Source organism: Gobio gobio (assembly GCF_949357685.1).
Source record: "Gobio gobio genome assembly, chromosome: 1".
NCBI classification, from domain to species: domain Eukaryota; kingdom Metazoa; phylum Chordata; class Actinopteri; order Cypriniformes; family Gobionidae; genus Gobio; species Gobio gobio.
The window spans coordinates 33,057,169-33,074,956 of record NC_137097.1 but is presented as its reverse complement, the minus strand read 5'-3'; the positions used below and the strand labels follow the sequence as shown (position 1 = coordinate 33,074,956).

Genomic DNA, 17,788 nt, shown 5'->3' with positions numbered 1-17,788 from the left:
ACTCGCAACTTAAAGAGATGTATTGACTAAAATAAAATAGACATAATAAATTCAGTCACATATGGGGTTGTTTTTCCCCATCCATTATATGACTGTATGTATTTCTGAATTCAGGGAAATGTTGATAATTTGATATCATTGACACATGAAAAAACTCACTGTACCTTGGCCTTAAAAGTGAGCTTAGTTTCCTTTTGGTCCACTTTAGCCATGATGGGGTCCTGAGTCCATTTCCACAAGAAACTGGTGTTGAGTAGAACATTGTGAGTGACAGATGTTCTAATTCTGCGCTCACAGATTCCGTGTGGCTCTGCTCATCACATGCTGCTCATGTCAAGCTAGAGTTTTATAAAGGGGTGAATGAGAGTGAGTCTAGGGACTAAAACAGGTGCTTGGGAGATTATCTCTGGTTAAGGGACTTAGAACAGCTCTATGTCAATCACTTCTCATAGTGCTGAGAGGCGCTTCTTTCAGATCAGAAGAATCATGTGGTTTAGCAGCACAAAGTGGATCAATCGATTAATGGTGCAGTCTGCTTTGACACCACTATAAGCAGATGAAGAATTTAGACAAGACCGTCCTCATACTTCCTTCCTTCTGTTACCATTAGATGTCAGTTCACTTGGATTACATAACACATTGATTCTTGAGACATTGAACAATGCATGTCCCACACCTTTAACTGCCATTCGTTTAGAATATAACAGAGACAATGAAAGATGCAGGATGTTTCACCAAAACAAAGGCGAATACATGTTTTACAGGTTCATCCTAAAATCTCTAATCTCTGGTATATACAATTTTTTTTCACCATACTGTTTTGTCCCATTAGTGAACTCACTGCTTGTTAGTTTTGTTTCAGATTCTATTTGCCCAAAGTTATCTCATTTCATTTAATTACATTTCCTGCTTCTTCTGCCTTTCAGGACTTTCTGATCTATCTGATGAGTGGGAACAGTTGTTTATTTGGCTGCTCCAGTGAATCCTCCACTGGTAAGAATGAGGAGACCCTGAAGGTGGACGTCTTACTCTTTGCCCCCGACATCCTACCTCAGCACTGCTGTGTACAGCGCCTAGACGCCACCAAAGACCAAACCAAGGGTGGTAGTAAGATGCAAACCGTGCTCAGACCCCTCCACAGCGCATATGTAACACACAATGGTGTCCCCCTTGATGACGAGGTTGAGTTGTGTCCAGGCGACCTGGTGGGGCTCGGTCAGCACTATCTCTTTATGTTTAAGGACCCTACGGCCTCAGGAGCCTTCCAGACCCCATCCTGGATGGCCACCCTGTGTCCCCCTGCCACGACATCACCCTGTAAACTGTGTGGGACATCCGTCAGGAGGAGGAGGACTCAAAAAATGGCAGCCCGCTGGAGGGATTTAGATGGTAGGGTGGTGTCACTGTCCTATCAGGTGCAGCACGAAGATCAAGTCTTGGAGAAGATTCTAAATATGGTGGATTCAGGAGGGGAAGAACCCAAACTCACTCCAGCCTTTCTTCTATGTCTGTGCATTCAACACTCCGCCACCAACTTTGAGTTGGTTCACCTTCGGAAATTGCTGCTCTCCATTGCCAATCAGATCCAGCTCACCATGTGGGTGAGTGAGAATCTACAGAGTACAAAAACAGCCAACAAATACTAATAACAAGAAAAGCATACTACTGTTATAATGGTGTACCACAGTGATTGTGTTTTTTGACATATACCATGGTAATCTTTGAAATACCTTTGAGTACCACTTGAGGTACTGTATAGGGCTTTTCACACTGCACTTAACCCCGGAAAGAGGATCATTTCACACTTGTAATTTATAAGCAGAGTTACTGTAATCCCACATTGTGGAGCCAAACGTGTTCGGTGTAAAAGGATGTGGTGTTAGATTGTTACGGCATTATGCTTAGCCACAGGCAACAAATTGCATGCTTCATATTCACATGCTTTGGACAGTGACCGAAACAAAGCGCTTTGTATAAACAGTAGTTTCAGTGTTTGAGGAGAAAAATGTCAAATGGTGACAGAAAATGTGAAAATTGAAGTATAGAAGAAGCTATTTAATTCTTACCTTCATATTCCGAAAAGTCCATTCAGGAAAAACTTGTGTGTACAATATATTTTATGAGAATGCGCAACACTAGAGCCTTTATGTAAAAAAGTCACCTGCTGCATTCATCCAATCAATGACACTAACACCACAAATATGAATGTTAACCCAGGGTTTAGGAATATACAGTACGAAACATCAGCACATGGGTTTGGGCTACAAATTCCTGGATTAATTGTTAACTCCGGGTCAATTTTGAGCAGTGTGAAATGTGAAGCAAGATAACTCAGGACTCCGTTTACACAAGGTGCAGAATGACCCAGGGTTAACTATTTCAAGAGTGAAAAGGCCTTCTGTTTTTGTATATAACTCACTATGTGGGTATAGTGGAATAGACTATGAAACAGCCAGTGCATGAAGAACCTTTGGAGTAACTATATACTATGGTACATTATAAAAGTCCATGATGCCCATATGATGCATATTTACATAAACAGAACATGTTCTTGTGTCCAATTGTTAGAAACCCCTTTTGGATAGCTGAAGTAGGTCAATGCTGTGGCACACTTAACAGAGCTGTTCTTCTAAGATTTTTCTTTTCTTCCCTCCTCCACAGGAAAGAACAAAAGAACTCGCAGCTCTGCAGCCAGACATGTGAGAGAGCTTATTTCTTCTTGAAACCATTCTTCTTTCACACGCCTCTGAAATAAGAGCAGGGAACTTAAAGCACGACATGTAACTAGCTTATTATCACCCATGGTGCTGTATATGTTCCATTCACTTTTGTTTTCTTTGTGGTGCCCAAACCCAGACCCGAGACGGGGCCACTTGAGCATGTCATTAACTGTTGAATTGTCTAGTAACAAATCTGTCTACAGACAGACAGCAGTGTTTAAGCATTTCAGCTTCTGATTGTCTTGTGTTTAAATTGTGAATTTGGCTAGCAGAGAGCTGGTATTTTCTATCAGCTGCTATTTTCCTCTCAGTCTACATCCTGATTTTCAATCATTTCCCTCCATATTGTGGCGAGGTGAACCAATTACTGGTTAAAACAAGTGTATTAAAGGGGGCAAATTAACCTCAATGCCTTAATGATTTGAACTTTGATTTGGCTTGCTGCTATTCAGGCTAGTCAGAGTATTAAAATTGAGGAAATATAGAAAGGCTTTACAAGAATTTAGATGTAGAGAGTTGTGAATCCAGTGACAATGGATGGTTGGTTGGTTGGTTGGTTGGTTGGTTGGTTGGTTGGTTGGTTGGTTAGAAAGACAAATTTATAAATGCTGGGCAATTGGTTGGGCAGACCAATTAATAGGTGTTGGATGAATAGAGATGGTTAGTTGGTTAGTTGGTTGTATGGACAGAAATTTTGATGGATAGACAGTTGGTTGGTTAGACATAAAGATAGATGGATGGTTGGTTAGAAAGACAAATTGATAAATGCTGGGTGATTGGTTGGACAAACCAATAGGTGTTGGATGAATAGAGATGGTTAGTTGGTTAGTTGGTTGTATGGACAGAAATTTTGATGGATAGACAGATAGTTGATTAGACAGACAGAAAGACAGATGGATAGATGGTTAGTTGGTTGGTTGGTGGGTTGGAAAGACAATTTGATAAAGATAGACAAAATAGACAGGAAAAATGGTTGGTTGGTTAGTTGGATGTACAGATATTTTGGTGGATAGACTGCTGGTTGGTTAGTCAGACAGACGAAATTATGGTTGTTTAGATGATTAGTTGGTTGATTAGACAGATGGATGGTGGGTTTCTTGTTTGGTCAGACAAGTATATAGGTGGATAGGTGGTTGGTTTGGTTGTTTGTTTGTTTGGTTGATTGGTTGGTTGGCCCCATAATTAATGGATTATTGGTTTATTGGATAGACAGACAGACAGATAGATAAACTTGTGTGAGTCTATGTTTTAATAACACATGAACATTGTGCCCTTTGTGCAACAGAAGCACCAGTGATATGTCAGCAGAGCTGCATCTCTTGGACACGAAGGATCTGATCCTAGGCCTTCAGCCGCTGGTGCTGTGGATGTCCAACTCCATTGAGCTGCTGCACTTCATCCAGCATGAGGTCCCTCTGCTCTTAACATGGAGACAGCAGGACAGACAGGAACAGGACAAAGGTACCAGCGTTTCCTCTGTGTTATGTGGTAGATCACTTGCCTCTTTGCTTTTACTTTTGTTATTGTTTTATCTTTTGATCTACCAGCCATTGGTAGATTAATACTTGGAGTTGAAGGTCTCTTGCGAATGTGCAGTAACATGATATCTCCATCTGCTCAGAGTCATTGGATTGCCAGATCCAGTTTACACGTGCTGCCAGCGAGGAGGCCATGACTGTCCTAGAGGAAGTCATCATGTTCACCTTCCAGCAGTGTGTCTACTATCTCACCAAAGTAAGTATCAATTAAAGACCAGTAGGTCTAATTGATTTAAATATTGTAGTTAAGTACTATATTTATTATATTCATTGTTAATATGTAATGTTTATTTTGCTTTAAATATGTTCCTCATAGCCCTGAAAGGATGTCAAATATGTGAAACAGGACATAACCGTGTAAACAGCATTTTGTGCTTCCAGTCTGTAAGCCAAAGTAAAGTCATAACAAGGCAGTGGAGACATAGGGATTGGCTATTGGTGAGCGAGATAACTTGTCCTCTCTTTTCCAAAGAATCAAAACAAACACATTAACAGTGTATTTTCTCAAGGCCCAAGTTAATGGCAAATCCCCGTCCCTCTCAGATGAGTGGGGAATGTTTTGGAACATTTATTTTCTTGCTGGATTTGTCTGTAGCTGTACGTGATGAATGTCTTAAAGGAATAGTTCAATCAGACTGATTGTTATTTTCTGTCCATTGTTATTTTCTCAATGGAACATAATTGTTGACTTTTCTATGAACTATTCCTTTAATGTTTGATGCACCTCCTTGGGAAGTGCTCAAGGAAACCAGTGCTGTTATGGTTTACTAAAACTAAAACTTAAAAATCCTTAATTGAAAAAGAAAGGAAACATTGTGAAACATTAAATTACATCAATGTTACATCAGTTCCGATGGTGCGGAAAATCCAGTCGATTAAGTCACCTCTAGTTGGAGACAAGACATTCCAAATATGTGACGTGTTTGTTGCAGATTAACTTTGTGGATAAATAGTAAATGGAGAGTTTACGCACTTCATGGTCCGAACACTCCTGTCCTATACTAGAAAACAACTGGCATATGAGAGTTTAAGAGGACTGTCAGTGGAGCAGACAGGAAGTAGAGGGTTACCCATCCTCTGCCTGATGGGGAAGCAGCTGTGGACCTCCACATTTGGACTTGGAGAGTTCATCTGTTTCCTGACCAGGAAATATTCTGTTCTCATCACCAGAAAGGGAGAGGAGTGTCCAGTTAAATCAATCATAATGCCTACAAGGAAGTTAACAGTTACCAAATCATTAGCATGTAAATGTCATTTAACAAGCCATCAACTTTTTTTTTTCTCTTACCTGTGATGTCAGACTGTGTAAAGTGATTGGTTGGTGTCAGGAAATTGTATTTCTTTGTTAAAAGAGCATACGGAACATTAAACAGGCTATAATAACCTGCTTGTTAACACATTTTCTAACGGTTTCATCATAGCATTTGGATATTTCAGTCGTATATGAGTTGTCAGTTGTTGTGAATGGTGGGATTCATGCATCTAGAAAGTCATGCTCATAAATGCTGTGATGTCATGGCTGTGATCAAAAGGGAACAACGTGTCAGTCAGTGATGAGTCATGGGGGCGGGACCTTTGACTCTGGTTAGTTTCCCAATGACCTCATATGCCTGAAGGCCATTGAGTGTGAAGCACTTATTTAGGCTTCATTAACCTCTGCTGTGCCCTGACAAACTGGCAGTGTGTTTGTGTGTTTTCAAATCGGGATTGAAACGGAAGTTGCAATAGTCTTTTCTTCCCTATTGTGACAAATATCTGGAAACGGCTTCTCAAGCAAGAACCAATGTAGGGCGGGACTTGATTTTGTCCATAGGGAATTGATTGGAGTGTTGTGGTTTGCTATTGGTCGATCTTGTGTTAAGGTGCAGTCACATTTACCATTGTTCAATGAATTTTCATGAGTTGTTTAAATAGGAATCCACATGATGGAGAATTTTGTGTGTTAAGGTGAAAGATTTCCCCATGCGGATCTCAGATTTGCCACATTGACCAACAGAAAGCTGCTTGGTTTGAAAGTGACTTCTGCGTGAGCTGTGCTTTATACATAACTACACAATTGACAATAGACTATAGATTTCTAGAGGTTGACGTCACGCAATCTAAACGCGCCATTTTGGCAGGCAATCCGGGGAGCGCTGGAGTGGCTGTAGCATTGGTATCTATAGTGGTCGAACAATAATTTAAAACCAGACTCTTTAAACCTTACTATTGTGGGCCAGGATGCCAGAACAGGTGGGGGAAAGCAAAGAGGAAATTATTTTATTGTAGTAAGTTGTTGAAATGCTGTGATTTTCAGTTTATTCTTCATTCTAACTACTTTTGGCTCACGTAACTAATGATAAAAATAGGTTCCCATTAAATATGATACTTAATCATGAATAACAAGTGATTTTATATATAAACGGTAGGCTATTTGAAACTAAATTAAAGGGATAGTTCACCCAAAAAGGAAAATTCTGTCATCATTTACCCACCCTCAAGTTGTTCCAAACCTATATGAGTTTTTAAGTAAGAAGATATTTTGAAGAATGTTTTGCAGCAGATAGAGCAACCATTGACTACCATAGTATTTTTTCCCTACTATGGTTGTCAATGGTTGCTCTATCTGCTTTGTAACAAACATTATTCACTCTATCTTCTTTTGTGTTCAGCAGAACAAAGAAACTCATACAGGTTTGGAACAACTTGAGGGTGAGTAAATGATGACAGAATTTTAATTTTTGAGTGAACTATCCCTTTAAGGATCAATAAACTACATATGACTTATGATTATACGTTTATTTGACATGCACAACACAGACCGATATGGGAAAGATGCACAACTGTTTAGGACGGGTTTGTGTGAACCGCTAACATAGTAATCTATTCACATAATGTTTTCTCTCTTAAAATGTAAGCAAGTGTATGTCAGCATTATCATATACGGGTAAAGAATTGAAGTCTGTCACAAGAGCATTCATTAATTTCATATTCACTCCCGGCTGTCCCTGCCTGCCAATATGTAAACTTGTTGTAAACAGAATGGGTCACGTGACATCTGGAGCTCTATGGTCTACTTTTGCCTATGTGATCGCCTCTTTAGATTGAAATCGCAGTGGATGATCATAGTGATGATAGTGATGATGAGTTGTGCTTCGTTGCTTCTCTATTGGCAATGGTTCACAGATTCATGTTTTTGAAGATTACATGGAGATGATTACAGTATCATTTTCAAAAACTTGCACTTTGAAACCTGTTTTCAAAGTTTGCATTCTCAGGCCACCAAAACGCTGTTGTTGTGTAAATGTTTCTGTTTTCAGTTGAAAACGGTGTTGTGTAAGTGGCCCCTAAGTTAATAACTAATGATTTTTACAATGGAAATGAATCAATCAAAAACTTACTTAAGCTGGACAATGACTTTCTTCTAGAGCTGCTTTACAGCCAAAACAGTCTTTGTTGCATTAATTTCCTGTTATCAATGTGAAGCTGTTTTGAAACAATCTGTACTGTCAAAAGAGCTATCTATATAAATGAAGGTGACTTGACTTGACTTGAATGGACTTTTTTTGCTTGTGAAATTTTGCGGATATTTCGGTAATGTGACCACACCTTTAGACTGAAATCTGACATTTCTTTCACAAATCAGTGGGCATAATGATGGTGAGCTGTGTTTCATACATTGCTACAATACTGACAATGGAAAATGGGCCATTTTTGCTTGTGAAATTTTCCTAATGTGACCACACCTTTAGATTTTAATCTGACGTTCATTCGCAAATCATTGGTTATAGTGATGGTGAGTTGTGCTTCATAAATAGCTTCACTGTTGGCTATAGACAAACGACGATTTATGCAAAAATTTTGGTAATGTGACGGCATCTTTACATTGAGATCTGATGTTTCCTTCGCAATCAATTGTCATTGTGATGGTGAGCTGTGCTTCATACACTGCTACACTGTAACAATAGATAATGTATAATTTTGGTAATGTGACGGCATCTTTAGATTGAAATCTGATGTTTCCTTCACAAATCAATAGTTGTAGTGATAGTGAGCTGTGCTTTATACTACACTGTTTACAATAGACAATGGGCCATTTTTGTTTCCAAAATGTTGGTAATATATCTTTAAAGTATGTTTTGCTGTTTCATTTGTAATATATATATATATATATATATATAATATATATCGCTACAGCGTTATCAATAGACGATGCATTCTTTTGCCCATTAAATTTTGGTAATGTGACCGCATCTTTACATTGAGATCTTCCGTTTAATTCGCAATAGAAGATCATAGTGATGGTGAGCTGTGCGTCATTACATTGCCACGTTGTTGACAACAGACAATATATTATTTTGCCCATGAAATTTTGCCCAAATTTTGGTACCAACCGCTTCTTTACATTGAGATCCTACTTTTCATTTGCGTCCGATGTGGCATTCTGTGCATCATACATTGCTACACTATTAACAATAGATAATTGTTGCTTTTTGCTCATTCAATTTTGCTTAAATTTCGCTAATGTGATCATGCCTTTAGTTTGAAACCTGATGTTTCATTAGCTTCTATGGATTGTCATAAGTTCTAAAATATTTAGACATAATTTGTCAAAACCTTTCTCTTTTCTTATTCCCATGTGCTTAAAGAAACTTCAATATTTTCCTTTATGTCAGGGTTATAGTTCAGTATGCTGTGTTTTTGTCAACTCTTTGATAAAAATGTCTCCCCACTAGGCTTTTAACCTTGCCGAGTTCCTGTCTGGCACAGTTATCTGCATGGCCCTTATTTGTTTACAAAATCCTTTTATCTGTTCCTGAGGTTTAGTCAGTGGGAAAAGTGAGTGTGGATGTAAGATGCATCTGCTGGTTTAGTCTTATCTGAATGATTCTCAAGTCTCTCACTTGTGCTGCAACAATGGCCAGTCAGGGCAGAGACATTCTCCAGAGTCCAGTCACAGCCACATATCTCCCCGCCGAGGGGAAGCCGGCCTGTGCTGCACTTCCTGTTGGCTCAGACTCAACATTCAGGAACTGCTCCTGGCTATGTCCCCTCTCTGAAAGCACAAATAATGTGACCTGTCTTATATTTGCACATTCAGGATTTACATTTATTCAGGCCGTGTATGTATTCCACTGTACATTCAGGATTTATAAATAATTACTGAGCTTTCAACTTTATATTCAGAAATTCAGTATACATTGTACGCATCTCTTCTGTTTACCAAGGCTGCAAATATTATTACAATGTATTATTAAAATAACATTTATTTGTATATTTTAAAATGTAAATTATTACTGTGATGGTAAAGCTGAATTTTCAGCATAATTACTTCAGTCTTCAGTATCACATGATCCTTCAGAAATCATTATTTTATTAACATTTATTATTATTTATCAAATTATTAAATGTTATCATTTAAAATATCTACGTATATTAAAATGTACAACTCTATATTTAGATTTTTTTCATGTTTTTTGTGCCCCCCATAATAAATATGTTTTATAAATGACACTGATGTAACCAAAATGCAGTATTTAAGGACATACCCCGATCAGGCATAACATTATGGCCACCTTCCTAATATTGTGTTGGTCCCCCTTTTGCTGCCAAAACAGCCCTGACCCATCAAGGCATGGAGACCCCTGAAGGTGTGCTGTGGTATCTGGCACCAAGATGTTAGCAGCAGATCCTTTAAGTCCTGTAAGTTGCGAGGTGGGGCCTCCATGGATCGGACTTGTTTGTTCAGCACATCCCACAGATGCTGGTACGTGTCAAAGTAACATCCACCTGAATGGCAGGACCCAAGGTTTCCCAGCAGAACATTGCCCAAATCTTCCCACTGCCTCCGCAGGCTTGCCTTCTTCCCATAGTGCATCCTGGTGTCATGTGTTCACCAGGTAAGCGACGCACATGCATCCGGCCGTCCACGTGATGTAAAAGAAAACGTGATTGATCAGACCAGGCTACCTTCTTCCATTGCTCCGTGGTCCAGTTCTCATGCTCACATGCCCACTGTTGGTGCTTTCGGCGGTGGACAGGGCTCAGCATGGGCACCCTGACTGGTCTGCGGCTATGCAGCCCATTACGCAACAAACTGCGATGCACTGTGTATTCTGACCCCTTTCTATCAGAACCAGCATTAACTTCTTGAGCTACAGTAGCCCGTCTGTTTGATCGGACCACACGGGCCAGCCTTCGCTCCCCACGTGCATCAATGAGCCTTGGCCGCCCATGACCCTGTCGCCGGTTCACCACTGTTCCTTCCTTGGATCACTTTTGATAGATACTGACCACTGCAGACCCGGAACACAGTTTTGTCAAACTTGCTCAAATCCTTACACTTACTCATTTTTCCTGCTTCTAACACATCAACTTTGAGGACAAAATGTTCACTTGCTGCTTAATATATCCCACCCACTAACAGGTGCCGTGATGAAGAGATAATCTGTGTTATTCACTTCACCTGTCATAATCTTATGCCTGATCGGTGTAAGTCCTCTTAATAAAGTTGTTTTTGATAAAGCTTCTTTTTTGCAAGTATTTAAACTAGCATCATTCACATTATAAGATTCTCTACAGTATACATAGTTTAATGGATTGGTAAGAACAGTAATCAAACATGATTTTCCCCGTCCCCTCTGTTAGAGTATGTATGCTGTGCTACCCGAGCTGCTGGATAGTAATCCTTTCTCTGAGAGCGGACAGCTGCAAATGCCTGCGGGAGTCAGCCAAATCCTGGACGTCCTGAAGGAGGCACTGCACCTGCTCAACACTTTCCTGGTGCACAGAGAGATCACATCTCAACTGCTGACCTATCTGTTCTTCTTCACCAACGCCTCGCTCTTCAACGCGCTCATGGAGAGAGGTGAGCACATGCATGCACTCACCAAACCCTCAATGGGGATTCGCACTAAAAAATAATCAAAGAGTAAATTTACACTGCATGAATTCTTAGAATTTTTTTTAATGCAAATCATCACTCAGGTTTCGATGCAAGTCATATAGATTCACACATCAAAATAAGAACACAGAAGATGAGAGAATGCGTTGTAAACTACTTTGTTGTCTTGCCCAGTGGTCTTGCTACTCCGTTGGGACGGGTTTCTCACAAGGGTGTGAATTTTACTGAGTGAATATTTGCATCCAGGTGTAAATAACATTGGCCAATATTACTGGACCAAGACAAAACTATGTGTAAACTGGTTGAGTTAAAATCCAACTTGTGGCTAAATGTAATAAGTAGCTTAATATGATTAACATGTTACCACTTGCACTAATTGGGAATACAGAATAAATATTGTGATGGTTGTGTTTTAAGGGTCTGGAGGAGGTTTCTACCAGTGGTCTAGAGGAGTGCAGATCCGGGCCAACCTGGATTTACTGATGGACTGGACTCAAAGCATCGGGCTGGGAGATTTGGCTGCCGACTTCTTCCAGAAACTATCTTCGGCCGTCAACCTGCTCGCAACTCCCAAAGAGACCCTGCTGCAGGTCAGAAACTCTTTGATGGCTTCACAAATGCTAGCACAGATGCAAAAGCAAAGCATTTACAAATGTATTGTTTTAGGGATGCATCTTGTTTCGATTCCAGCGCCATGCTCATGTACTTCAGTGTTGGGCACGTTACTTTAAAAAAGTAATTCGTTATAGTTACTAGTTACTTCTTACAAATAGTAACTGAGTTAGTAACTGAGTTACGTCATTATAAAAGTAACTAATTACCAAGGAAAGTAACTACTGTGTTACTTTTTTTTTTTAAAGTTTAAATATTGTTTAAATAGTATCAGTACTTCTTTACTACTCCTCTGGTAGTGGAGCTCACGTTATCACCTGGGTTTTTAGCCACTAATGTTGTGGCTGTGATGACGTGAGGCTTCATTAGATTAGAAATAGAATTACTTGCCACCGACGGGGAGAGACTCTTTCTTCCTGGGCATAATCTGCACGTTACATAAACATATCTTACCTTTCACCTCAACGAGGGAAAAGTAGCGCTTATACTTCCAGTTAGCGAAAACTACCTTTGAAGTCGTTGGACTGCCATCGCTGACTGTGCATATGCGTGTGCGTCATAGGTGTGTGTGTGTGTGTGTGTGTGTGTGTGTGTGAACTCAACCTATCAACCTCAACCTTGTCTCCCACCCACCAATCATCATCAGTTATGTGTAGCACCCAACCCACCCCCCAATGGGCACGCGCGCGCACACACACACACACACACACACGCACGTTGCAGGTCCGACTGACAGAGAGCCTGTTGGGATGAAAAACGCTTCAGTGAGCTCAATTATAGTAACGCCGCATTTTTTTTCTCAGTAACGCTAACGCCGTTGTAACGGAAGAAACAGTAATTCGTTTGATTACTCGTTACTGAAAAAAGTAATTCCGTTAGTAACGCCGTTTATCTATAACGCCGTTATTCCCAACACTGATGTACTTGCACACAATAAAATGTTCTGACACAAAAGGCATCAAATCTACAGGATGCAAACAACATAGTATTTTATAAACTCACAGCAAAACAGTAAAAAAGACAATATTTGTACATCTCTATTTTGCATACAGACATCAGAGCCTGTTTTCAGGGCTTGACATTAACTTTTTTGCTCACTGGCCACAATTGTGACATCGATACCATGGGAAAAAACTGCCATATAGATATTTTTAATAATATCTCATAATTTGGGAGCAGGTTTATTAGGCTGCTGTCACTTTAAGATCGGATGCACGGATCCAATATACTGTTACACATGCGTTTTCTTTCTCAACTGTTTACATTCACTTAAAATGGTTGCCAAGACCAGCATTTTGACATTATTTTGTGTGTATTTGAGTGTTTAAAACAGAACTCAATTTAGTCTTGAGAGGCGGCTTTATTTGTTGCACTTTGGGTGTGAGCACAAAATCTGTGGGAATTAGTAAAATTATGTGCAATACACGCAACCCCACAGTGAAAATCAAGCCCAATGACAGCAACAATATTCATCCAGAACAAATTATGTTTTATAAACAAAGTTCGGGAGAAGCACGTTCAGATAATTGACACAGGTGGAGAGCACTTAGCTAATCAACAATAGAGGTATATATACACGCAGCAGTACTACCTCCGTTTGTTGACAGTTATCAGCAACCCTTCCACCACCCCTTCGCCACACCTTTTAACTCTAAAACCACTTCCATATATGGGGGGTACTCTGGGTTCGGGCCTAATTCCGAGCTCGAAGCACTCCCCCCGGACAGCACGCCAAATACGCATTGAATTACTCTCTATAAATTATATGTAAGTGCAAACTCGTGAGTGAGAAGAGGCGGGTTTGTGTGAAACTTTCTTTCGGAGAGATGAGAGAGCGAGAAAGCGCGGAAAATGAGTATTGGAAGAGTTTTCGAAATTTCAGTATTGATATGTATTGAAAAATCTATATTTTTGACAACACTACATAGCACAGTTTATTATTTCAGATGCCTTTTTAAAAGACTACAGTTGAAAACTGTATATTTAATATATAAAAATTCAAACAGCTAAAGTGCCTAGTTGAAGTGACTTCGTTACACGCCACTGATAGAGCCATCAGCATTTAGCCCTGTCTGTTTTTAAGACCATTAAAATTAATAATGTGCCTTAACCTGAATTCATTCCTTCATTCATTACATACTGAGAATTTTGGGGAAATGTTTAATTTTCTATAAGCAAAATATAATTTCATATTTGTCTGGCTATCACCAGACCAAGCTCAATTTAAGATTGAACGTTGGTCTGGGGAGTATGCTATGTATTTTCTACATTTACATTTATGCATTTGGCAGACACTTTTATCCAAAGCAACTTACATTGCATTCAAGGTACACATTTTACATTTTGTCAGTTCTTGCTTTCCCTGGGAATCGAACCCATGAACTTGGCGTTGCTAACGCCATGCTCTGCTGCTTGAGCTACAGGAAAGCCTACTGCACAAGAGGCGTGATAAACAAGCATAAATTAAATGACTCAATTGGATAGCCCTTCAACCAATCAGACCACAAGAAGCGTGATCAATGGGCAACGACCCATCGCTTCTCTATCCGTCATCGTGTTAAACCCGCCAATAGCGCGACAGGTGGATAAGACAGTCTGTGATTGGTTCCCGCAAAAGTGTAACAGACACAGTAGAAATGAATGTACAGGTTTCCAGGATGAGTTGCAGGGTGAAATCTACCTGACCTGGCAGATCAGGCTGGGTTTACCCAGTCTAATTTCATATAATTTCTCTTTTAATTTTGGGGGAAAATAGTATTTGAACCATCTGTGGTTAATCTACCCAATATGTTGTTTCCTATTGTCATGGAAAACCTGTAATTATCAGGGAATTTTAAAATGGTGTTTTCCAGGCATGGAAAAGTCATGGAACTGAATTAAATCTAAGGGTGTGTTCAAACTTGTGGTTCAGTTCTCTTGGTCCATATTATCCGGACCAAAAAAGGAAAATGATACATTTAGCCCTGGTTCTCTTAGCATTCACTGTCATTTTTAACACCAAAGCTAAAGATACAAAACAAAAAAAACAGCTTTTATGGCGTATATTTTGCGACGGAAGTTGCTAAACATCCAAACCAATGCTGTGTGCTGGGATAAATGCGCTCAATGTATGTGCGTAGCTACATATGATGGTATTTTGACCAGCTGAGAACTCGTGAAGAGCTTATAAAATGTGTAAAGGAGTCAAAACAGCGTCAGGAATCCCACCATCACACACACAAACACAGATCTGCTGCGAGGAGACGCGGTTCAGACGCCTGTACCGAACTGTGATGGGCAACATCACGACTATGACGAGAAAAAACAGGTATGAGTGAGCATTCTGGCCTTTTTAGGGTCACATCTTGTGACATCACATCCTGTTTTTGGTTCGTTTACATGTCTTTGGTCAGCGTTGCATTCATATTTCAGTCGAACTGCACCAGAGTTATTTTACAGAGACCCATCTTTTCAGCATCTCGGTCCTCTTGTTTGGTGAACACCAGGGTTCAGATGGCAGCATTCACACTTATTTAAATGAACTACACTAGCAGAGCAATCACACCAGGGTTTATTTTAATCCAACCAAACATGCCAAGTGTGAACACACCCTAAAACATCATGGAAGTTTCTATAGTGAATATACATTGGTAACATTGGTCATTACTTAATGCCTTAACTATCAATAAGCATTACATTTGTTACAGCATTTATTGATCTTTGGTCATTTTAGTTAATAAAAATATTGTTTATTGTTAGCTCAGGTCCATTAAAAATATTAACAGGTATAATTTTTATTTTAGTAATGTATTAGTTAAATGTTAAACAACATTTAACTAAGATCAATTAATGCTTTAGAATTGTTTTTCATTTTTAGTTCATGTTAACAAATGGAATATTGTAATTTTTTGTTGTTACACAATTCAATATTCTATCAGCCATATATATTTATCTTGTGTAGAGTGAAAGTTACTTGCAAACCATAGTGTTGTGAGAGAAGTGTTCTCTTGAGTTGTTCCCTTGAATGAATTTCTCAAAACAGTTCATAAACCAGTCTGAATGATTTATGAGTGATTCAGTCTAAATCATTTAATTGCCCTTATCTAGAGATCACAATTCACTAGAAAGGAAATGCATTGGCCATAAAGTGTGGGAACCTTGGGTATCAATCTTCTTGGTGTGTCAAAAATGGTGTTGATGCACCCTTTTATTGTTTGTTCAGTTCACTTGACAAACAACATTGAACTGTGATTAAAGGAAATACTGTGAAAAAGGAAAGTCTTTAGTTGCAAAGAAGAATGAACTTGGGTTTGACATAAGGTGTGTTTGAGGTTGTAATCTGGGTTTGACTGCTGATTGGACAGGTGTGAGTATCAGTTATAGGAATACCAATAAAGCCCTTGTATAAGACATAAAAATGACGTGATGTTTCAAGAAACACCGAGCAAACCTGTTTTACAAGCCAACAGCATTGCTTGAGCATCTCGTGATGGCATCTCATGACAAACATCATATTTACTTCTTGAGTCATGCCATTTTTTTTCCGTTCACCTGCCACAACATGCCACCGGATTCAGCCTGTCATATAATCCTAAATAACATGCATTATTCAGCTCAGTCATCAAAGTTGAATCATTTTGTAAATCACACGGAGCGCCGCAGGCAGCAGAGACTTTAGTACCTGTATGAACAGGAAATGGAAGAACTCAAAACAGCTGTTTGTCTGGTCTTAAACCTGTTAACTTCCTTCAAAGTCATTGATAGTGTTGGGGAGATGCATTGTTTACTCTTTTGTGTATAAGGAAATGAGTTTCACGCAGCTTATCATACCATAAAAGAAAGGCAGAAAAAACAGAGGACAGTACAAGGTTTACAGCATGCCACCCAAACACATCCTGTACGGCGGGGGTTTACAGGTCTCGTGAAGCGGCTCGCGGCGGTTGAGAGTCTGAATGGAGTCTCTGCAGTAAATTAACTTTGACCGTTAAGGCTCTTAACCTGTCAGAGAGTGGATTACAGCTCTGGGTGGGAGGGGCTAGTGTGATCTCACTGTCGCAAGTGACTGAGTTGACTTTAAACACACTCCAAACAAACATGTACGTGACTCACTGTCACATGACCTCTCTGTTTATTTGTCCTGAATTATGCAGTCAACCATAAATGCACTTTTTACAGTAAATTAAGTTAAAGTAAATATTTCAAAGACTGAACAACATTTCATTCCAAATTGGATTAAGGGCGTTTCTCCATTATTAAAACTATGACAAACTTGGAAAGAAACCCTTGTGAAAAAGAAGTACACTTATAGCATACTTTTAAAAAGAGTACTTATTACAGCAATAAAGTCGTAAAAGAATATATTTAAGTGTTAACTGAATGAAATGTTTTCAGAAACGTAATCCAATGTTTTTTTTGTTTATTTTGTTCAATTAATCTGGGACAATGTACATAAATAATACATGAGTAAAAAACATTAAAATGTGCCAGATTTTGCCAAATTGACAAAAAAAAGAATCATCCGTAGTCCCTAGGAATGTTGATGTTAACAAACGAACAAAAATTCTACACACAAATACAAAACTACCATACTAGAAAATGTTATAGTTTAAATGTATAATAAATCTTTTGACCCATTTAAGTAGGACTTAAGTACATCTTTACATGTAATTTCATAATTACTTCTATTGCCTTGAAAATATGGTTAATACTGTTGAATTTACTGACAATAATTGTTTTTTGTAAACAAAAAGATATTTTAATGTCATTCATATTGAATCACTGTCATTTATATTACTTTTATTAAAGTATATTTGTAATTACACATTTGAAATTAGGAAGTTGCAATTTAGTTAATTTAAAATATATTCACTTTAAAGTTAATATACACAGGTACAGAGATGAGAGAGCGAGAAAGGGCGGAAAACGAGTAATGGAAGAGTTTTCAAAATTTCAGTATTGATATGTATTGAAAAATCTATATTTTTGACAACACTACATTGCACGGTTTATTATTTCAGATGCCTTTTTAAAAGACTACAGTTGAAAACTGTACTTTT

The 17,788-nt window shown here is 38.9% G+C and overlaps 1 protein-coding gene across 1 annotated transcript in view; it reads left to right on the top strand.

Annotated features, from left to right (window-relative positions):
- Positions 1–17,788, top strand: part of radil2a (Ras association and DIL domains 2a) — a 44,739-nt gene that overhangs the window by 10,707 nt on the left and 16,244 nt on the right. The window contains exons 5-10 of the mRNA XM_079813160.1: positions 927–1,601; positions 2,662–2,699; positions 4,006–4,181; positions 4,342–4,454; positions 10,886–11,105; positions 11,559–11,731. Coding sequence (XP_079669286.1) covers positions 927–1,601; positions 2,662–2,699; positions 4,006–4,181; positions 4,342–4,454; positions 10,886–11,105; positions 11,559–11,731 — 1,395 coding nt within the window. The remainder of the gene's footprint in view (positions 1–926; positions 1,602–2,661; positions 2,700–4,005; positions 4,182–4,341; positions 4,455–10,885; positions 11,106–11,558; positions 11,732–17,788) is intronic.